Genomic DNA, 23,680 nt, shown 5'->3' on the forward strand with positions numbered 1-23,680 from the left:
TCTAAGTGTTTGCACCTTAATCAACTTAATTTGACCATGCGTACCTTTGTTTCAAAATAATTTCATTTAGCTTTAAAACCATGACATTGGCAATGCTGCTGGTGTGACTTTCAAGGGGGCGTGTCTTAAATCACACAGCTCTCTGTAGCTCAAATGTGTTTTTGAATCCTGTGTTCTCCACTATATCGAATAGTCTCATATCTGCTGCTGTGAACTTCCCAATTGCCGTGCTGATTTCCTGTAACCTGCATTGAATTGTCTGGGAAATGCTGTCTTGAAGCAACAGAGAGAGAGAGGATGAGAGAGAGAGAGAGAGAGAGAGAGAGAGAATGTGTGTGTTTTCATGTTTTCATCTATGTGATGTTGGCACAGGTGCAATGGTATTAGCAATAGCTAGTATTCTAGCATATTAGCATGTGAAAAATGGGGTGCTGTAGCCTTTCCTGATTTGAGATAAAGGAGAAGTTACTTTTCAGAGGGGGAATGTGGGATTGGTTAAGTTTAACTGTTTACTGCAGTCTGGTGAATGTACTGATCAATATGGAAATGTATCGAATCGAGTCTTCGATTATCGATTAATACGATATGTATATATAAATATATAATAATGGTTAAATAATTTTATTTGTCCATGATATTTTATTATGATCGTGATGTTATGAATCAGATCATGAGTTTGAGAATCTATTATACACCATGTTTACTGAATAGTTCACTAGTTCTTGTTTGGTCCATGTTTCGCGTTTGGTTGCCTGTGTGTGTGTGTGTGTCTGGTTGTTTGTGCACTCTCTCCTGCACGATTATGCTGTGTGAGTGACAGAGCTGCACTGATGATGATTGGCAGGCCCCCTTACAGGAATCAGTCTGGCCGTTTGGGATATTAGTATGATTATGCAAATCCTGACAGGTAGAGAGATGTGAGCCTGCGTTCCTGACTATCCCATATCCGTGTTCCGTTCCGCCGAGCTGCAGTCAGGTGTCAATCTCAAGGAGGAAATTAATAAATGAGCTAAAGAGGTATTGTGAAAGGAGACAACCCTCTTGGCGACAGAGTTCCTCAGCAGAGCCTTGTCCTTCCTTTTCCTCTGTTCAAAGTACAAAATAACTCTTTTGTAATTCCGGAGGGTTTTTTATGACGGAAGGAGAGATAAACAGATGAGGACAATGGGAATGAAAGAGACCAACATGAATGAACATACAAGAACTGTAGCTCTTGATAGAGGTGATAAGCTAAACAGTGAAGTACACAATTAGTTGAGCTGAAAAAGTGTAGTAAGTTTGAGATTGTGCAGTTAGCTTTTTATTAATTTGCCCTGACATACATAGTTAACAGAATAAAAGTAAGAAAACCATAAGCATAGCATTATTCCACAAGTATTGGAACAGCAAGGCCAATTCTTTTGTTTTTGCTATACACTGAAGGCATTTGAGTTTGAGATCAAAAGATGTATATGAGACGGTAGATCAGAATTTCAGCTTTCATTTTCTGATTTTCATTTTCTGCATTTCTTTGTAAACTGGCAGATAGAATGTTTGTGTAGACTTCTGAATTCGTTCTGCTGCTACCATGACGAGTTACAACATCAATAAAGATTATTGTGCTTATTGAGATTATTGAAGCATCAGTGCAAGCCAAAGCCATGACACTACCTCTACCGTGCTTGACTGATGAACTGACGTGTTTTGGATCATGAGCAGATCCTTTCTTTCTCCACACTTTGGCCTTTCCATCACTTTGGTAGAGGTTAATCTTGGTTCCAGAACTTTTTAGGGTCATCTTTGTATTTCTTTATGAATTCCAATCTGGACATCCGATTCTTACTGCTGAAGAGCGGTTTGCATCTGGTAGTATGGCCTCTATATTTCTGCTTTCGAAGTCTTCTTTACATGGTGGATTGTGATACCTTCAACCCTGGCCTGCGAAGGTTGTTGGTGATGTCACTGACTGTTGTTTTGTGGTTTTCCTTCACAGTTCTCAGATTGTTTTTGTCATCAACTGCTGCTGTTTTCCTTGGCTGACTTGTTTTATCTCTGGTCATTAGTACACCAGTGATTCCTTCTTTTTCAGGACATTCCAATTGTTAGCTATGCCCAATGCTTGTGCAATGTCTTTGATGGATTTTCCCACTTTTCTCAGCATCAAAATGCCTTGCTTTTCTCCTATAGACAGCTCTCTGGTCTTCATGTAGGTTTATCCTTTTTAACAACAAATGCAGCCTTCACAGGTGAAACCCAGGTGTCAAACCAAGAGTAGACATTCAGAGCTATTAATTATTTAAACAATCAATCTGCTTGCAAAATGGGTGGGTTCAAACAAAAGGGGCCATTTTCTAATTTAACACATCCAGATGTAAAAATAAGGAAATGAAGGCTGAAGTTCGGATCTGTCGTTTTGATCTTCTGATCTCAAACCCATATGTCTTCAGTGTATAGCAGAAACAAAAGAATTGGCCTTGTCATTGCCACCTTTCAGCCGACGGAGCAAATCCCCACAGCCATGCCCCAAAATCTAGTGGAAAGCCTTTCCAGAAGAGTGAAGATTTTTATAACAGCAAAAGGGGACTAAATCTGGAATGGGATGTTCAACAAGCACAAATGGGTGTGATGGTCAGGTGTCCCCAAACTTTTGGCCATATAGTATATGCTATAAGCTAATACCTAGTGAATTTTTAGAGTAACTGTGTAATAGGCTATTGAGAGGGAGCAATATACAGTTGTCCAGCATACAGTCTAGCAGCTTCTTTTGGGCTTTCAGGATTTTAGACCTACTTTTGTAAGACCTGAAACTAGCCAAAAAAATCGGGAAAAGGGACGTATTTTTCTTCTTTTTTTCCTCAGCCTTTGTGTGGGGAAACATGGTCACCATAGTGACCATGATGTACAGACATTACCTACTGCATAATCCCCACTTCCCTCTCCAAATCTTTGCAGAAAGTCTAGGTGGGTTTAAAAAGTTAATAAAGCATTTTCTCATTGGATTGGTGAAATATATTTGTGTTTTCTTAAAGTCAAGGTGTCATCATCTCTTGTAGGCAGCAAAAATCTATTTTGGTTAAAACCCGATTTATCATTATTTTTATCTATTTTCCAGAATTCACGGTTTTCCCAAACATGCACCTATTTGTTGCTTCAGGTTGGGAAACAATTGGGCTTCCCATGTTTTACAATGTGCATGTGTGCAGAATCAAATCCAAAACCAAAAACTTTTTTTTTTTTTTTAAATCTTTGAATTATTGAGATCATGCTTACTAAGCAAGACTTTTGGCTGCAGAAGCAGAAAAATGAGTGGCATTACAAATAAAAGATGGATGAGAGGGGAAACTGCACTAGGTGAAGAGTGGCTTTTTACCTTTAAGGACAGAAAACAAACCTGATGTATAATGCTTGTAGTATCTCTTAAAATCTAGATGATTCTCTGTGCTGGAATTCATTTAGATCAGTGTGGCAACTCAATCTTATTGTAGATCTCTATCTGTTTTAGAGTCAGTGAAGCATGGCACTTATTTTGGCTGTGCTAGCTGAAGCTGCTGGAGACTGTCATTCATAGTGCCCACTCCTCTAGCCCAGCATGCACACTCTGAAACTGTCACAAGCATTAATGATATTTGCCACTTTAGCAGACCCACCTACCTTCTTGGTCCACTAGTAGGTGATGTAGAAGGTGCTTGTTGTTGTAAAACTGCTGTTCTAATGATATATTCTAGTTTTTTCCAATGGCAAGACTCAGCTTTGTCTGTGTGGGCAGTAGTTGGTTGGAGTGGTTTGCATTTCATAGCTCAGGCTGTCAAACTTTTGAGACTTTGCATTTTGCCTCACTTTAGCGATGTTCCCCACTGATTCAGTGACACAGAAACAGATACTCAGAGTATATCTGGAGAAAATGTTCTAATAATTAGAATGCATATTTTTCCAACAGAAGTGGTTTGTTCTTCTTTAGATGTCACATTCACAACATGTAGTCTGATATGCAGTTTGTGTGCTTTTGACCAGAAATATCCAAGTGTCTGAGTATGAAACTAACCTCACTGCAGTAATAGAGACATTATGCCACCATCTTGGCTGAATCAAACCTCTGTGTAGCACACACAACACGCTGTACTATACACAGATTTATGAACAGACAGCGATGTGGCCCATCAAACAACAGCCTCAATAAAGCTAGTGCAAATAAAACCCTTAAAATAAAATACAAAGGTAGGTCTTTACCTTTCAGAAGTTACGTTATCAGGATTTTTTGCAGCAAAGTCCTTGATCAGGTCAGTAACTTTTTTTTTTTTTTTTTTTGGTGCTGACATTGACAATTAGCTAACTCATGTGACTGCACCAAGCCCATGTGACTGCACCATTGTCAAAACTTAGACCAGTAAACACAAGCCAAACATGACAACATGCAAATATATATTTCTTAAAATTAAATATTTAGTCACAGATTTTGGGTAATTTGGGTTTAGCCCATGCATAAGTCCAACCACAACCACTACTGTCAGTAACTGTTTACTACAGAGTGCATCTAGATAGTTGGTTTTCCTGAAAAAACGGTCCATGAGTGTAGATAAATGGTAGATGTAGCTTATAAAGTTGTCACTGAGCATAAATTTTTAGGCTATTTGCAAACTTCAGCATCAGTAAATCTGATTAATACTTATGCTGTAATGCCCATTTAATCTTCTTGACAGGATACGTCTAATTATTTCAATTATTTCTTGAGAAAATAGCATTCTCCATTCTCTCTTCTGTGTCCCCCTCACTACAGCGCAATATTACAAGATACACTACACTGTGGTCAATTTGACAACAGTCAAACACCCCATGCTTTGCAGTGCGACCTTCTTTCTCTTCCTTTTTAACTTGTCGCAGTTATTCTTGTCGCAGTCTTCTTCTTACTAACTGACTTGCCAGTCTTATAGCTAATAATAGGCTAAATCTATTACAGTCACATTGCTGTTTACAGTAACACTTAACTGAAGAGACAGTGATATTTGCAGCAGATAGTGACATTTTGCTCTCTAATTGGGAATATTCGAATAGTCCTTGAATATGTGCTGACTTGCCATTTGTAATCATCAGATCCGCGAGAGGAGCATTTCAAAATGATTTTCAGCAAGTTTAGAGGACCAAAGTTACAGAGTCCTGTTTTAAAGTGAACTTGCACACCTTGGCATCAGCGTCCATGTTTGGCAGAAGTTGATAATACCAGATTGGGGCGAATAATTAATATGTAAATTAGTGGTTAACAGGCAATTAGTGTTAATCGGGCAATAAGCATACTTTATTTTACACCCTGCCCTTTTTCAAATCCTCAGCAGGGGCAAGATCACAAATTTCCTCTGAGGATCATTAATGCTTCCTTTCAGACATAAAAATGCTTTCAGGGAGGCTGTTTATGAAGACAAGCCGCACACTTTTTTTTTTTTTTTTTTTTTAAATAGAGGACACACTGTAAAAGTGTCCTTCATTTTGTGCCAAGGTAAAATACATTAAATGGATCTGGAATGATAGTTTGAGCTGGCTGGTAATATTCTAAATATGAAAACAACATCCAAGGGACAGGTTTTTATAGAAAGCACATTTGAGTGCTAGCAAATAGGAATTGTTATCTTGCATCAGACGGCTTGAGTGGAATAAAGAACGTGACACTTGAAAAATCCCTTGGTCAGGTATGAGTTGCTTGATAAGCTACTGTCTACTCTTAGTCAGTGCAGATGTCTTAATAAGGATTTCTACTGTCAGTCTGACATTGATGAGAAAGCATTACACCTTAAATCAGTGTTGAAACACACCTGATGCTTGAAAACGGATAAAGTGTAGGTATTTGTGTTTGAGGCAGTAAAGGTGAATGGTGCTCTTAGCTGATAGGTAGATGATCAGGAGTGATAAGAAGAATCTAGTGAAAATGGCCTGTGCTGTATTGTTACAGTGGCCTGTGTTATTGTGATATTTCTCACTCTTACTGCCAGATAGGAAGAACTTGTGAGAGTGGTTTAGCTTTGCTTTGTACCTTCAGGCAGTGATTCGGTGTGAGATATCTAGATTACTAAGACAGCTAGTGCATCATATTAAAAGTCTAACCAATCTCCTATGTCAAGTACACAACAAGAGGGACAGCGCTCTCTCTCTGATACACATGTTCTGTCTCTTTCTCTCCATTTCCCTCTTTTATATCTATGAGTGTCCATTTTCTCTTTCTCTCATTCATTACTGTAGAATGCTGTACTTGATGTGACAGTCTGTGCTGTTTGCTTCGTTGGGTCAATCACTGAATAAAATAAATTTGTTGATGAGTGAGTGGCTCAATAAATTCTGACTTTTGTGTGCTTTTCATATTCATAATTAGATCTGTAATGACGGAGTAAGATATTTTATTAAAATGTAAAGCACGTAATGAGCCACTCAACAGTCAAAATAAAGCTGTAGGCTATTTCATCATTCTTGGGCTATATTGAGTAACAGCGTGTTCATTGCTTCACCTGTCTGTATTGGAATACAGTGTAAATCCCATTGTTTTCAAAAAATCTGTCTTTCCATTGGGAGACTGGTGCTACATTGTTTATTTGTGCAGGTGGAGTCAACTCAGAGCATGATTCGCATCCTGGGCCTGTCTGCCACGCTGCCTAATTACTTGGACGTGGCATCATTCCTGCATGTGAATCCGTACATTGGCCTGTTCTTCTTCGACAGCCGCTTTCGCCCTGTTCCCCTTGGACAAACCTTTGTGGGAATTAAGACGACAAATAAGGTAACCTATCTTTTCACCTAATCATTTACTACCATCCTAATGAAACACAGTGTCATGACAGGAGACCTGCCAGCCTTCACACATAGGTGCTCTGCATTTTAACATCAGAGTACACGCTAGTATGAGTTATCACTCAAATATATGACAAAAATTCTTTTTCTCCCCAATGAAAATGGCAAATGAGCTACTCAACATAGGACTCTGCAATGATTGACAGTTGCATAGGTGTTTTGAACTCTCTGATGTTAACTGAAGCCCTGCCACATACACTATGGAAGCCCTGCCACACTCCCCTCACCTAACATTATTATTATTGTTTTGGGCGGTGGTCTTGTTGTGACCCAGTTTTCCAGCTTCAACGATGCGTAGAAGTGGCAAAGAATGTTTTGAGTTCATTAATGTGAAATAAAATCTAGCAATCTATGTTCTACTTAGCTGACATTAGACAAAAATATTGGATAAAAATATTTGATGAAATTTGTCAAAAATGGCACTTTCGGTATCTGTTCGAAAGATAAAAAATGGCTGAAAATTTTGAGCCAAAAAAAAAAAAAACAACCTGACTGGAAAGGCCAGTCAGATATAACACTTTACAAATAATTTTAATGATGATTAGAAAGTGATTAAAAAAGCTGTTTGTTTGCTTTGCTCTCCTGCAACTATTTGAGCAGCAGATCAACTGTGAAAATAACAGCCAAGAGGATTTTACAGTTTTATATATAGATATTAAAAAAATATATAGATTTCACAGTTTTATATATAGATATAAAATAATTTTATGGTTTTATTTATTTACATATATATGGATAGTGACAATTTTTGTAATTTTGCCTCTGTACACCACCACAATGAATCTGAAATGAAGCAATCAAGATGTGATTGAAGTGTAGACTTTCAGCTTTAATTCAAGACTTTTAACAGAAATATTGCATTAACTGTTTAGGAATTACTGCCATTTTTTTTTTTAAGAGTCCCAGGCTCAAAAGTAATTGGACTGATAAGCAGTTTCATGGCCAAGTGTGGCTTGTTTCCTCCTTATTTCATGACAAATTAAGGGTCTAGAGTTGATTCCAAGCATTGAATTTACATTTGATAAAAAAAAAAAAAAAGCCTGCCCAGTTCTGGAACAAGATTAACTTGTACCAGAATGATGGGAAGAGAAGAGTATGGAGAAGGAAAGGAAGGGCTCATGTTCCAAAGCATATCACATCATCTGTCAAACATGGTGGAGGAAGTGTTATGGCATGGGCATGCACGCACTGGGTCACTGGTGTTTATTGATGATGTGATGTGACTGCTGATAGAAGTAACAAGATGAATTCTGAAGCATATAGAGTTATACTTTCTTTTCATATGCACTCAAATGCTGCAAAACTGTTAGGACAGAGCTTTACAGTACAGATGGGTAATGACCCAAAACGTACCACAAAAGGTGACTGACCTCAACCCTATTGAACATGCTTTTCACTTAATGAAGACAAAACTGAAGGTTGAAAGGCCCACAAACAAGCAGCAACTGAAGGCTGGCAAAGCGTCACGCGTTTCCTCAAGGGAGGAAAATCAGCATTTGGTGATGCTCATGGGTCCCAGATTTCAGGCAGTAAATGACTACAAAGGATTTGCATCCAAGTATTAAAAATAATCCTAATATTTATGATTGTTAGTTTGTCCAATTACTTTTGAGTCTGTGTCAGTACTTATAATTAAATTTGTGCCGGAAGTATTGAGTATAACTTTTCAAGAAACAAACACAAATATACAATGAGAAAGAAGAAAAACACTCTGAAACTGGAAACAATGAACTCAGTAGCAAAAATGTAACATGGTCTTCAAACAAACTACACTCTGTGTGAACAGTGTTCTAGGCTTCCTTATTACTGTTCATGATTAATGAATACACTGCCAGAGTTTTCATTTACGGTTTCAAAGTTTCCGTTTATGCTTTGCAAGTTTACGTTCCCCATTCTGGCACAAACCTCTTGTGTGGGTGGACTTAACAGCGATTTACTGTCATTGGCTAGTGACATTTGGATCAACAGCTCCCTCACCTGGAAGTAGAGACTTCAGTGGCGCGAATTTTGGAGAAAATTCTGTATGTGGTTCTCTGTATAGTTATAGTGTTTGCAACGCTATAGAGAGCTCTCAGGAGCGTCTCTACTTCCAGGTCAGGGAGCTGTCTATCCAAATCTCACTAGCCAATGAGAGTAAATCGCTGTTAAGCCCACCCACACGAGTTGTTTGTGCCAGAATGGTAAACGAAAACTTTGAAAGCATAAATGAAAACTCATGGCAGCGCATTCATAAACCATAATTTAGGAAAAGGAAGCTTAGAAAAACTAGAAAAAGAATCCTGTTTATTTGAAGAACATGTTCAATTTTTGCTTAGTTCATAGTCTTCAGTTTCAGAGTGTTTTTATTCTTTCTCATTTTATATTTTTGCTCATTTCTTGAAGTTATGTTCAATACCTTTGGCACATATTTAATTCCATAATTACTCCTCTTCAGGGTTGTCAGGTCTGTGACAGATTTTACAGTGCAGTGCAAACATCCAACATCTGTGTATTCTGTGTGCCATGTTCAGATTCAGCAGCTGCATGACATGGAAGAGGTTTGCTACGACAAAGTGCTGGAGCAAGTTAAAGCTGGACATCAGGTATTGTGTGCGTTCGTTCCCTCTAGTGTCATCATTAACAACAGCTTGAAAGTCACATGTCCTAAAGACTGTTTATTCATGCACAGGTTTCCCTGAAGAGAATAGGGAAAAAAAAATCCACACAAAGTCCATCTCTTGGCAGCTTAATGTAGTTTTATTGAAAAGAATAAAAAGCCCTGGAGTCTGAATATGTCCATTGTAAGAGTCCAAATTCTGATAATGACTTATTAAATCAGATCCAGAGTGGCTCAGTCTGTTCTGTAGCATCTCACAGACTTCTCCACTCCAGGGCAGTTTGTGACTCATGCTTTTTTGCTGAACTCAATTTCAGAGATGCACAAACCACTAAACTAAAAGACACTTACCCACCACATCCATGCCCAGAGAATTATAATTGCTGCTTACTCACTTATTCCTCCTGCTTGATCGAAGATGTTTTTCTTTGATTTCTCAGATTTCTCTCCAGTGTCAATCATTGTCATTTCATGTCCACCCAAACTGTAATCATGAAGTTTGATTGTTGTGAAATGAATGGTGGGCTGCAATAAAGGCGAGTTTTTAGTTTATGGTTTGAAAACAGGTGACCTGTGAGAAACGTAACAATTCAGCCTGCAAGTAAATTATGTCAGTGAGTGATGGGATGACATAAACATAGTCCATATCTCTGTAGAACAGCAGTACACAGTAAGGGTGTCTATTCTGGTCATTCTGACAGCTTGAGTACTCAGGAGATAAAATAAATAATGGCTCCATTTCCAAGGTACAGGCTTTATTCTATATTGTCTAGCATGCTTGTGCACAATATAGATTTGGCTAAAAATAAAGAAATTGACCACATGTGTATAGCAGCCTGGGAAAATCCTTCCACTCCTATATATACTTTCCTATTATATAGTTCTGAAGGCTACAGGCATTCCCGAACTGAAATATTTCTCTTGTGACTCATAGCCAGTATCTAATTACAAAAGAGCTGACTAGGTTTAGGATTGGGCAGTGGTTATTCAGGGGTTAAGGCATTTGGCTACTGATCGAAAGGTCATGAGTTCAAATCCCAGCACCACCAAGCTGCCACTACTGGGCTCTTGAGCAAGGCCCTTAACCCTCAACTGCTCAGGTGAATAAATTAGATAAAATTGAAATATAATGTCCTTTCATGTCTATAAGTCACTCTGGATAAGGGCATCTGCCAAATGCCATAAATGTGACTTAGGCTCATCTTCATTTTTGCTATGGCACATAACTATCAAAGCATGACATTCGTTCTGTGAGGAAATCACACGTAGCTAGCAAGGTTTTAGGCAGACCACCGAGTACTATTTTTACCACTGTGCTTGTTAAACTGACTTCTTACCCAGTGTTATCTTTGCAGGAAAAGCCTAGGCAAGATGAAAAAAGTAAATAAAAACATTTCCACATTGTTATGCTGAAATATAGTTATGGTTTCTTAAAATTGACTTGTCAAACAATATAATAGGCAGAAAAACCCAAATTTGGCCCAAACCTGATTTTTTTTTTTTTTTTTTAATCTTTTTGGCTGTTTGCAACAGCAACATTTGACAGGTTTTTTCCAGACCACCACACATATACTTAAATAATGTTATTTGACTGGCTGGGTTCTTTGGTTTGATCTTTGGTTAATTGAGAGAGGAGGCTGTGTTGTTGTAGTAGTAGAAGTAGAGGTATAAAACAGTTTTCTCTATACTGTTTAAATAGTGCACGATATAGGTTCTGCAACAATTGTGATGTTTTGTATATCAGTGCATTAGTGGTTAGCACGCTTGCATATTCTCCCCGTGCTTCCAGGGTTTCCTTCAGGTACTCCTCTACCAGTCCAAAGACATGTTGTAGGCTGATTGGCATCTCTAAATTGTCTGTAGTGTGTGTGAATAGGTGTGTGTGTGTGTGTGTGTGTGTGTGTGTGTGTGATAGTGCCCTACGATGGATTGGCACCATGTCCAGGGTGTCCCCTGCCTTGTGCCTTCCAGGCTCCAGGCTCCCTGCCACGCTGTGTAGGATAAGCAATACAGAAAATGGATGGATGGATGGAGCAAACATTGCTGTCACTTGACAGTACTTGTGTTAGAAACGCTCAGCATGCACTTCAACAAACATAAAATATAGCTAATCATTATTAACTGTGGAATACGAAAAGATGAGATACAACTTAAAATGCTAAATCGCATGACTGTGTGTGTGTGCGTGTGTTATTTGCTTGCTTGTGTGTACATGCATGTCTGCTTGGCCCTTATGTCTTTTTATCTCCCACACTCACAAACTCAAAAGGGACAGGAAAAGCTGTGAATTCAGCCCTCTCTTATTCTGCCCATCTGCTCACAGTAATGAGCTTCCTGTGTCCCCGTCCACACACACACGCACGTGCACACGCGCACACACACATGCAGACGCTTGGCACATTAGCCGCTTGCATGACAGTCAATACTCAATCATTTTTCTATTTTAAAAATGCTCAATAGTCTGTAGTGATAAAAACTTGTGATAATACAGCCACAACAATCATACTGTGAGGGTTTCACCTGAAGAATGTTTTAAAACTCACTTCATTTCTATGCAGGGCTTATGAAAAAGGAAAGTCCAGTCCTTTAGGTTATAGGATTAAAGTGCTTTTGAATTACAATCTTCTGGCCACAGAGCATGCATCGGCACATCATCACGTAAATCCTTAATAACTCTGAAACTGCATATTGCATCCTTGACTCTTGGCCTGTAGCTATTAAAAGGGAATGATTGCCAATATGAAGTAATGAACATTTGCTTTCAGCACTATGGCTTCACAACGGAGTGATCACTGTTGCAGTTAATTCATTTAATTAGCATTAACGCTACCTGAATACCATTGTCTAAAAAAATCAGTGGAGAGGAAAGATGAAGATGGTAAAAAAGCCAGAGAGGCTAAGCTGAGTGGGCAAGTGAGCATGTGAATTTCTCACCATCTAACAAAATCTGCACTACAATTACAGCCTGCTTATTTATACCATCTGTTTCAAAAAGTTCATACTTTTCGCGACCACGGCCAACATGTTATGCCCACCAACACTCAATAAATAACTCCCAGCCGTAATGCTGGCATTGTAGAATTAGTCTAAATGTTTAATGTGATGATGTTTTTTATGGTTATGTAATTATTCTATGGCAGTGGTGTCAAACACAAATTCTGCCCAGGTAAAATCAGCCTTTAAAGGGCCATAAACTAGCTATTAATTTTTTAGCTTATTATTTATTGTCAGTTAACACTAATAACCTCACAGAAGCTAACAGAAACTCTTCAGCTGTATGCACTATAAGGTGATATCATTTAATAAAGGATTATTAATATATAGTAGGGTTTCCTTCGCTGTGGGGATGTTGACTAGTCAGGGAGATGGAAAAAGCAGTGAGGCAAATGGTAAAGGGATACAGACAGATGGTTAAAAAGCAGTCTCGATGTAATATTTCAGACAAGATGAAACACGTTCTACAGTCAGCTTCACACTGTGTAAGACTACTCTGGGAAAGCAGGCTTTTGCTTTCAAACTACTTTGATATAAATTTGTTTGAAGTATTCTGCACCCATTCGTTTTTCGTTTCGTTTTTAAAAAAAAAAAAAAGACGATTAGTCGGCTAGTCCACTACTTTTTTTTCATTTGGACTGCTACTCTACTACTAAAAATTAACAGTTGTGCAACTTCATATATAGGCTATATCTGTTTTACATATATTGAAAACATATAACGATAAGAAAGAGAATTAAACACTCGCACAGAATTGTATAGTGTATGCTAAGAACGTACACTGATAAGCCATAAGATTAAAACCACCTGCCTAATATTGTGTAGGTCCTCCTTGTGACACCAAAACAGCTCTGACCTGTCGAGGCATGGACTCCACAAGACCTCTGAAGGTGTGCTGTGGTATCTGGCACCTGGCACCAAGACTTTAGCAGCAGATCCTTTAAGTCCTGTATGTTGCGAGGTGCAGCCTCCATGGATGAGACTTGTTTGTCCAGCATATCCCTCAGATGCTCGATCGGATTGAGATCTGGGGAATTTGGAGGCCAAGTCAACACCTTGAACTCTTTATCATGTTCCTCAAACCATTCCTGAACAATTTTGCAGTGTGTCAGGGCGCATTATCCTGCTGAATGAGGCCACTGCCATTAGGGAATACCGTTGCCATGAAGGGATGTACTTGGTCTGCAACAATGTTTAGGTAGGTGGTACGTGTCAAAGTAACATCCACATGAATGCAAGGACCCAAAGTTTCCCAGCAGAACATTGCCCAGAGCATCACACTGCCTCCGCCAGCTTGCCTTCTTCCCATAGTGCATCCTGATGCCATCTCTTCCCCAGGTAAGTGACGCACACACACCTGGCCATCCAAATGATGGAAAAGAAAATGTGATTCATCAGACCCGGCCACCTTCTTCCATTGCTCCATGGTCCAGTTCTGAAGCTCACATGCCTACTGTAGGTGATTTCAGTGGTGGACAGAGGTCAGCATGGGCACTCTGACCAGGCTGCGGCTACTCAGTCCCATACTCAGCAAGCTGTGATGCACTGTGTGTTTTGACACTTTTCTAGCCTGCTTTAACTTTATCAGCAATTTGTGCTACAGTAGCTCTTCTATGGGAACAGACCAAACGGGCTAGCCTTCACTCCCCACACGCATCAGTGAGCATCATGACCTTGTCGTCGATTTACCAGTTTTCTTTCCTTGGATCATTTTTGGTAGGTACTAACCACTGCATACCATGAACACCCCACAAGACCTGCCATTTTGAAGATGCTCTGACCCTGACCTCAAACCATCACAATTTGCCCTTGTCAAAGTCGCTCAGATCCTTACCCATTTTTCCTGCTTCCAACACATCAACTTCGAGAACTGACTGTTCTCTTGCTGTAATGTATCCAACTCCTTGACAGGTGCCATTGTAACGAGATAATCAATGTTATTCATGTTGCCTGTCAGTGGTTTTAATATTATGGCTGATTGGTGTTGTACAGATCCTAAGTCTCCCATCTCTCTTGTCTTTGTGCTCCATCAGCTTTTGTTTTTTCAACGTATCTGTAGGTAGCTACACTGGGCAATGCATTTCGTGATTTGGAGTCAATCACTAAATCAGACTAAAGGCCAAAACCCAATGTATTTCTATATCATTTTTAGACACAAGGCTGATTGCACCAGATGTGCTAATGCTAACCGACATTTCAGCACTGTCATATGCGAGCCCACCCAAACTGTGCAGTGGCTTGAGTGGGAATGAGGGAAGACACTATGCTATGGATCTGCTAGGAATACAATATAGTGTGAAAATGTTAAGCAGTAGTGTACTACGGGCCATCTCAATATTATTTTCTGCAAATTTCTGCAGACCGAATGAAACGAGGCAGTGGGCCGCATTTGGCTCGTGGGCCTTGAGTTTGACATGTGCCATAAATCTACAATATGTAAGCTATAGGAATTCCTTTCTGGTGCAAAAACACTATTGTGAGCTACTCGTTAAGGATTAATCTCATGACTGAGAGGGTACTAAATAAAAGAATAAGCTCTCCTTTCCCTTTAGCAAGGGCTTGTCTTTTATCTAGCATGCTATTGTTAGCTAGGACTGTTTGTGCTTTATTGTGATCTTGGAGCTCTGTGATTGTGACCTGACTGCTGATGCCACAGCCTAACCTTGTTTGTTGAACGGGATCAGAACACAGAGATATTCAGTGTGCTGATGACGCCTATGGCTCTCTGTTAAGCAGTACTAGAAATTAAGGGACGGGTATTTGGCCATAATTCTTTTGGGTATGACGATGCAAGATGTATCTGAGCTGGCGTACGACGTGTGCTTCAAAATTTCCGGCTAATTCAAACCCAACATCTCTGTCTCTCTACATAGAACAGTATTTCCTGGGCAACTCAAGAACATGATGTCTTAGAGTATTTTTTTCTTTCATAAAAAAAAAAAGCACACAGTACTTTTTAAAAGGAAGCTCCGTATGGTTAACTGATTTCTTGTCACTATTTAAAAATCAGTAAATTTTATTAAGCTTGACATAAGATGACCATGTACAGCAAGCCACATTATACCTGTAAAATAAAGCAAACATTTCAGCCTGTTGCTGGCTTTATAAGCCAGGGTCAAGGGAGCTTTTAAAGAGAATGTGCATTTTCACTACACATGCACAGCTGAACTGCTTTTTCATGTGTATTCTGATTAGGACAGTTATGACCATGTGTGAAGTGGGGAAATCTTTTAGAATTTCACTGAATTCAGTATTCAGCCATGTACACTATGCCACCATAACTGGATATATCTATTCATTTTTTTTCTACCAAAGAAGACACTGATTGAGTTCTGTTTTAAGCAGCTGGGGCTGTTATGTGTATCTGCAGTATATTCGTGATTTCTAGGCATGCTGCCATAGCGCCATAGAGAGGAGCTACTCTCTCAGCTTGATATTAAATTGTCAGAACTGCCGGTGACATATATTAATTTCATCTGGGCACATGATGGATGGAATTTTCTTTATGAAATACCCCCTTTAGCTCCTCTGTTGAGACCTGGGCAGGCAGACAGAACATTAATAAGCTTAAGATTTCAGTAACAGCTTGAGCCTTTACTCCCTCAAGGCTTCGACATGATAAAAACAACCCACTAAATAACATTTGTTGCAGAGGTCCCTGGACCTTCTGTAGCTATTTTTTTAAATACAAAAAAAAGAAACATTAGAAGGGGTAAGCGGTAAATATTTTGTTTCTTGAATTTGTTACATTGCTCAATCTTGAAAGAGCTTAGCTATTAGCTGGAAAGCGATTTAGCTGTTTTTGTCAGATTTTATTTTCTAACCCACTTTTTTAAGCTGTGAAGTCATTCAGGATGTTTTGCAAATCTATGGTAACTCAAATAACCACTCTTGACAACCATGGTGACCAGAAAACATATCACAATGCACAACATGTTGAACCTTCAGGCAGATAGGCTACAACAGCAGAAGACCATGTCAGATTCCATGCCTGTCAGGTAAGGATAGGAATCTGGGGCTACAGAGAGCACTGGCTCTCCAAAATTGGACAGTTGAAGATTGGAAAAATTCGCCTGGTCTGATGACTTGATTAGTATAGCCATATGCAGACGGCAGGAGAGTTTGGCTTCAACAGCATGAATCCACTGACCCACCCTGCCTTGTGTCTACAGTTCAGGCTGGCAGTGGTGGTGAACTGATGTGGGGAATGTTTTCTTGGCACACACTGTGTGCCACACAAGCATTGTTTGAATGACACAGTTTATTGGAGTATTCTGCTGTCCACATACATTCCCTTTATGGCCACAGATTACCCATCTTATCCATGCCACAAAGAACTGGCTATTCAGAGAGCAAACGGATTACTATGGTGTTTCTAACACATTTTGGTTCATCAGATTCATGTGCTCAAGCCCACCTTTATCTTGTATCAGAGAGAAACTTTACACAGTGGAAGTCATCTCATAAGCAGTTAGGAGATAATACAGAATCTTATATAAGCGTTTCTCTGCACGATCTAATGTTTAATTGACTTAGAATCCAAGCATCTTCATTTTATACGTAGATGAATACCGTAAATAAATTGCTCATTACTCTAGATCTGGAGTAAGTATCTGTTCATTTTTGCTTCTTAGAGCCTGGGAGTGACTCAGTTTGGTATTATGTTGTGTTTCAGGGCACTGAGTGTCCTCAAGTAGACTGTGGTAGTCCCATATTCTCCTGTGACTTCTAGGCCTTTTCATCAGCAAAAGACACAGTCCATTATATCAGCATGCAGCACCCGGGCTTTTTGGAAATTGAGAAAACCAAGGTGATCTGACCTCCTTATTCTGCTGCAGTTTCACACTGCTGACTGCAAACGGAGTAAATACTGGTGTGGCTGGTGTGGTATACTATACAACATTACATAAAGCTGGAAAGCTGTAGAGACAAGTATAAGAGTGAAATGATTATAGTTAGGGGTATTCATTTACATTTATGGCATTTGGCAGACGCCCTTATCCAGAGCGACTTATGATTATCTCATTTATACAACTGAGCAGTTGAGGGTTAAGGGCCTTGCTCAAGGGCCCAGCAGTGGCAGCTTGGTGGTGCTGGGATTTGAACTCTCAACCTTCCAATCAGAAGTCCAACGTCCAAAGTGCAACTTAAATGGTTCACTTTGGAAATTACAAATATAGTTACTTTTTTCTACCAAACATAATTCTTATACTCCATTTTATTTAGCATGATTTCAGGATAGTGAGAGCATATAAAGCATTTGTCCAAAAAAAAAATAATAATTTTTTTTTCATGCCAATTCATCACAAGAGATTTGACTTCCTTGTTTAGTCACAACTGGCTATCTACTCTCTCAGTTCTGTGGACTACACAGGTAGAAAATGTTTTCTTCTACAACATAAGCAGTGCACTATATGAACAATGGGGAGCAATTTGGGATTCAGACTCATCATTTTCTTAAAGGCTTAGTGATCGGTAATGTGCAGCTATTCTCTATGGCAGCTTCATTACAGTATCACAGATAAGAGACACTAAATAATGCACGTTTTCATCCTTAAGTTTCAAATAGTATTATGAGCTGCTACACAATCCTCCCTGCATTCCATATAATGCAATTATATTATTATCTAATAAGGCTTTGTTAGCTCTGAAAATATTGTGGGTCTTCTTGTTAATTAGCACAAAACACTGGAAAAACAAATTCAGTGATAAATAGCATTAGTATTGTTAAAGAAAAATTCTCTCTAGTGAAATTACAACTTTTTGACATTCATGGAAACAGATTTGTGATTGAAAATCAAACTAGATTAATTAAAAACAGGGTACTTTCGAAGTTTGGTTAACATTTACATGTCATATTATGATATTTGAATAGCCTTGTGTGTCCTGAAAGAGCAACACAATGACACATGACACCATGTCTTGTAATTACAGTATCACAGGGTCAATCACTGCGCATAAACTTGGTGCATATATCGTACATACTTCTACTTATATGTACGAAACTCAGTACACATATTGTTCTCATCGACCTAAACAACTTTCAACTTTCATTAGCTCCGCCCTCGGCCATTTTGGATTTTGTGAAAAGTGCATGCGGTGAACTTTCAAATACTCCTCTTAGGAGATTCAAATGATTGTCACCAAACTTGGTCAGCATTATGCGAAGACATTGAGGATTCCAAACTTGGCGAGGCAATAAATTTATGGTGAAAAAGGGAAACAGGAAGTGTCTCATATCTTCTGAGTGCATTGAGTGATTTAGATGAAACTTGGGCAGTATGTTTGGGACTGGGGGCTGATCACAGGGATGTGCCTATTTTGAGTCAGTCATAACACCACCAGGAAGTGTGTGACTTACAACAGACTTTTCAGTAATCCTCTTATATTTACCCAAATCGCCTCAAACTTGGTCAGAATAATGTCAAAAATGGCTGATATAAAATTGTGAAAGGATTTTTGATATCTTAAATAGTGTTGCGATGGTAACACATCAAACATTAATACTCCTTTTAGGTGTTTTTGATGCTCTTGGCATGCTTAAAATTTCATGAAAGTCATTGTTGGCTGTTAGGTGTAGGCAAAAGCTAAGACATGGGTGTAGAGATTTGTCTAAAGTGGTGTGGTCAGTTTTACCTACTGTCACCAAACTTGGTACATATATTGTTCTCATCAAGCTGGACAACTTTCAAAATAACAGTCATTAGCTCCACCCAACAGGAAGTAGGTCATTTTGGATTTAATGTGAAAAGCACATGTGGTGAACTTTTAAATACTCCTCCTAGAGGATTCATGTGATTGTCACCAAACTTGGTCAACATTATGCCAAGACATTTAAGGTCCTAAACTGCGAAGGGATTTTTGATAGCTCGAACATTTTTGCCGTTGGGAGGCAATACATTTATGGCAAAAAAGGGGAAGCAGGAAGTGTCTCATATCCTCTGCATGCACTGAGTGATTTAGATCATTTGGTATGTTTGGTACTGGGGGTTGAGCACATGGATGTGTCTATAGTGAGTCACGGTCATAGTGCCACCAACTGACAGCAGGAAGTGAGCCACTTAAAACAGGCTTTTAAATAGTCTTCTTATTTTTACCTGAATTGCTTCAAACGTGGTCAGAATAATGTTGAGGCGTGGCTGATGTAAAATTGCGAACACATTACACATACTTTACTTCACTACACTTTACTTCACTACAGTAAACTGATGGCTAATAAGGACAACAACATGTATCTGTTATCTTCTTCATGCATTTTATCACCAAATATTAGCTGTATGTTTGGAAATGGAAGCTGTCGTAAAGCTTTAGACTTGGGCTTAACCTAACACATCAGTGTAAAACAAGTTACACTATAGCACTTGCTTCACTAAACATTGTTTTCATACCTCCACCGGGTGGCGATGGCACCGTAGTGCTTGGGCCCGTCATCGCTGCTTGGAGCTATATTTTCAAGCTTGGAATTCTATTGTTATATAATTTTGCTCAATTCAAGAATTTATTTCTAGAAAGAAGCAAAATTATCTGTCAAAGGAATGAGACCATTTAAAACTTGAAATTAGAAAGTAATATTTGTTATAATAATGACATGATGAGAAATATTAGATAACTTTTCCTTTTTTCACAATAGCTTCACTCATTTTTGGCAGCGTTCCAGCTGTGTATGCTTGTCTTCTGCAAACAATACAATCATTGTCTATTGCTCATTCGGTAACACTTCATTTTAAGGTTGTAGATCACTTTATGCTACCTTGAACCTAAAAGTCTTACATGGAGAATTAAGTCTAATAACTGAGGTGAGTTTAGATGATCAGTTCATGCTTGTTTGTATAATAATGTTTTAATAATGTGTTTATTCCACAAGATCATATCTACTAAAGAAATGATTAGTCATTTTCATACTGCACATCTCCAGTTATGTGAGCAGTACAGGTATTTATTAAGTAAGAAATAACACAGTCCAGCCCAGGATGTTATATAATGTTTATTTTGTTAATGAATGACACATCACACATTTTAACTGTTTATAGTTATATTTAATAGTCATTCTCTCACCAGCCTCTCTCACACGCGCACGCACACACACACACACACAGTCTCTGCCTGTCATTTTACAGAGAAACCGGAAAGTGTAACAGAGACCGAGAGTGCTTTCAACTGAGGATCCTTCCATAAATCCTTCCAAGTTAAATAAACATCTCCTAACAAAAAGAAAAAAAAAAACAGCAACCTGTTTTATATCTATTTATTATCCGTCTTTGTTTATTTGGAGCGTCAGCCATACAAGTCACTGTATATGAGCTGTTATCATAGAAACAATAATGTATTAGAACGAGCATATTAATATTAACCTGTCGTTCATTGCAGCCAGAACTACCTGTGCTGTTATACGAAAGTTACGCACAGCTACTGACCAATCAGATTCGAGCATTCAACCACACTGTGGTATAATAAAGACTGATACTTTGTTGAAAAAAAAACAAGACCTTATTTAGCCCTTTATGTGAGTTAAAATAAAGTCCTTAAAATAAAGTGTTACCACTCATTTGAAGTACAGATATTTATACAGCCCTCATGATGTTTATTTATCAGTCCTAAGTTCTAAGTAACTTATACATCACGCCTTTTATTTAACTGGTTCATCCTGTGCAAAGTGAAGGACTTGTGGTCTGAGTGGTGTTGCTCATTATGCAGTGATGGAGCATGGAGAGTCTCGTATGGGTCATCTTTCCACTGAGCTGCTCCTCCAGACATCTGTTATCTCACACGCACTCTCACTGCCTCAGCTATACATCCACGCTTAGATAAAAGCTCCGTGTCAGATTGTGTATGTGGGCTGGTGACAACTGCCCCTTCACTTAGCATTAAAACAGTTGTTATATCAAGCCTTTAGTGCTAACGTCCAGAATTATATTGGTGAATTCATTAGGTGGGACATCTTGAGTATGGAAAGTAAATATATCAGCTTGTGCTAGAAATCACAGCAATAAAGAAAACAACAGATTTGTTTGGTAAGACTCTTGTTTACTGCAGCCTGAAGGCTGAAAAATACAGACTTTTCATGGTTGTGAAGATATTAAACATCATTGCAGGCAGAAGTGTTCATGGTCATGGAGCATACTGTCTCAAAGCATTGGTTTTTATGATCTTATGATAAATAAATATTGTTACACTAGCAAAGCAGCTTGTTGAACAGCTGTTTAGGATTCTCTCTTCAGGTGAGCGTTTCTCTCTGTCTCCCACTTTCTTTCTGGCACAGTGAGGAAATTCAGATTACTCTGGGTAGTGGTGGAAAACACATTGGCAGGTGTTCAAGGATGTGTCTTTTTTTTTAACTAATTTATTTATTTTGGGAGGCTGTCCTTAAATTAGCAATTATGGTTTAATTAGCTGGCAATTATCTGTAGGACCTCATTATTGTGATAAACACCGAAGGGTCTGTTTCCGGGTAGTGTCAGAGGGAAAGGCACGTAAAAAAACAGCATCCCCTCTAAGATCTCCCCTTCCACCCCCATCCCCTAAGTAACATTGCTGAAGTTAAAGTAAAATAGGTTAAATTAAAACATAGTGAGACATTATTGTCCTGGTGAGTCACATTATTTAAGCTATCATTGGAAGTAGCAGTCTATTTACTGTATGTTGCACATTATGCTAGGGATGGTGCAGTGGATATTGTTGCCGCATCGCAGCTCCAGGGTCCTCGGTTCAGTCCTGAGCTACTATCTATAAAGCCTTTCGCATGTATTCTCTATGGCTGTGTGGATTTCTTCTGGGTTTTCTGGTTTCCTCCCATTGTTCAAAATCATATAACTAGGCAGACTGACTATGCTAAATTGTCTCTACATGCAAATGAGTGTGTGAATACGTGTGTGTGCATGGTGTCCTGTGATGAATTGGCGAGAACTGTCGGATGAGTTCACCGCAGCACTGACAACTGACTTATTGAAGAAGAATGAATGAATTAGGGATGTAATTCAAATATATGCAAGATATATATGCACACCATTAAGATACACATTAATGTATATTCACGCAGCCAGTCATTAAGCAAATCTCTTGTTTAATGTTCATGTTATTTATTTGGAGTGTATGTGAGGCTGAACTATGAGTTTTCTTTCTTTCTAAACAATACCGCTCTAGTCTTCAGGTTCTCTGTAGACCACTTTGCCGAAAATGCCTTTCTTCTCCTCAAATACACTCAAATAAAAGTATGTGGACAGCTGACCATTACAGCCATTTGGGAATCTGTTTGGGAAAGCACAGAATTGTCTAGAATGTCTTTGTATTCTGTAGCCTTGCAATTTCCCTTCACTGGAACGAAGGGGCCCAAGCCTGTTCTTGCATGACAGTGCCCCTGTCCACAAAGCAAGGTCCATAACGACATAGTTTGCCAAGGTTGATGTGGAAGCTCCCGAATGGACTGCTCTTCAAATGCTCTTGTGGCTGACTGAGCAAATCCCCACGGCCACACTCCAAAATTTAGTGGAAATTCTTCCCAGAAGAGTGGAAGTTATTATAACAACAAAGGGGGACTAAATCTGGAAAGGGATTTTCAAAAAACACATATGGGTGTGATGGTCAGGTATCCAAAAACTTTTGGCCCTATAGTATAGATGACAGTGACCCAGTCACATGAAATGCTGGGATGATCCACCACATTTAAAAGGTTATTAGTCAGAGGGATATTGTAGCAGACTTTTATGGACTTAACAATAATTAACAAAACTTTTGATGCAGAAGATGTTCAATTCAACTTTCAGTGTCTTCAAACCTGATAGAACTTGAGGTGGATTTTGAAGTTCCCTTTTTACACTTTCGACCTATTATTCTAAACAATGCTAACAACACTTTCTGCAAATATTCATTCTTTCTTCTTCAGTAGTCAGCGGGGATCCATAGCCTATACTGGGAACACTGGGCATGAGGCAGGAATATACTCTGAGTGGGATGCCAGTCCATCTCAGGGCACCATGCACACGCACACATTTACACACTCATTCACACCCAGGGGTAATTTAACTTAGCCAATACACCTACAGACATGTGTTTGGGAGGTGGGCGGACCCCAGAGAAGCCGTAGGAAGCCCACACAGACACAGGGAGAAGATCCGCCCAGACTGTAACTCGAGCTCAGGAGCGAACTGTGGACCCTGGAGCTGTGAAATGGCAACGCTACCCACTGCGCCGCCATGCCGCCCATTTCTGCAAATATCTGTGACATAATTCTCTGTGTACGACACTACATTCATTGTCTTTTAGTTATTTCCTGTAATATTATTGTGA

General features: G+C 39.0%; 1 protein-coding gene across 1 annotated transcript in view; it reads left to right on the plus strand.

The window, feature by feature from the left end:
- The window catches only part of ascc3 (activating signal cointegrator 1 complex subunit 3), a 148,885-nt gene that overhangs the window by 66,812 nt on the left and 58,393 nt on the right, over positions 1 to 23,680 (plus strand). The window contains exons 12-13 of the mRNA XM_026926265.3: positions 6,560 to 6,736; positions 9,318 to 9,389. Coding sequence (XP_026782066.3) covers positions 6,560 to 6,736; positions 9,318 to 9,389 — 249 coding nt within the window. The remainder of the gene's footprint in view (positions 1 to 6,559; positions 6,737 to 9,317; positions 9,390 to 23,680) is intronic.

The sequence above is a fragment of the Pangasianodon hypophthalmus genome, chromosome 1 (assembly GCF_027358585.1).
Source record: "Pangasianodon hypophthalmus isolate fPanHyp1 chromosome 1, fPanHyp1.pri, whole genome shotgun sequence".
Taxonomy (NCBI): Eukaryota; Metazoa; Chordata; class Actinopteri; order Siluriformes; family Pangasiidae; genus Pangasianodon; species Pangasianodon hypophthalmus.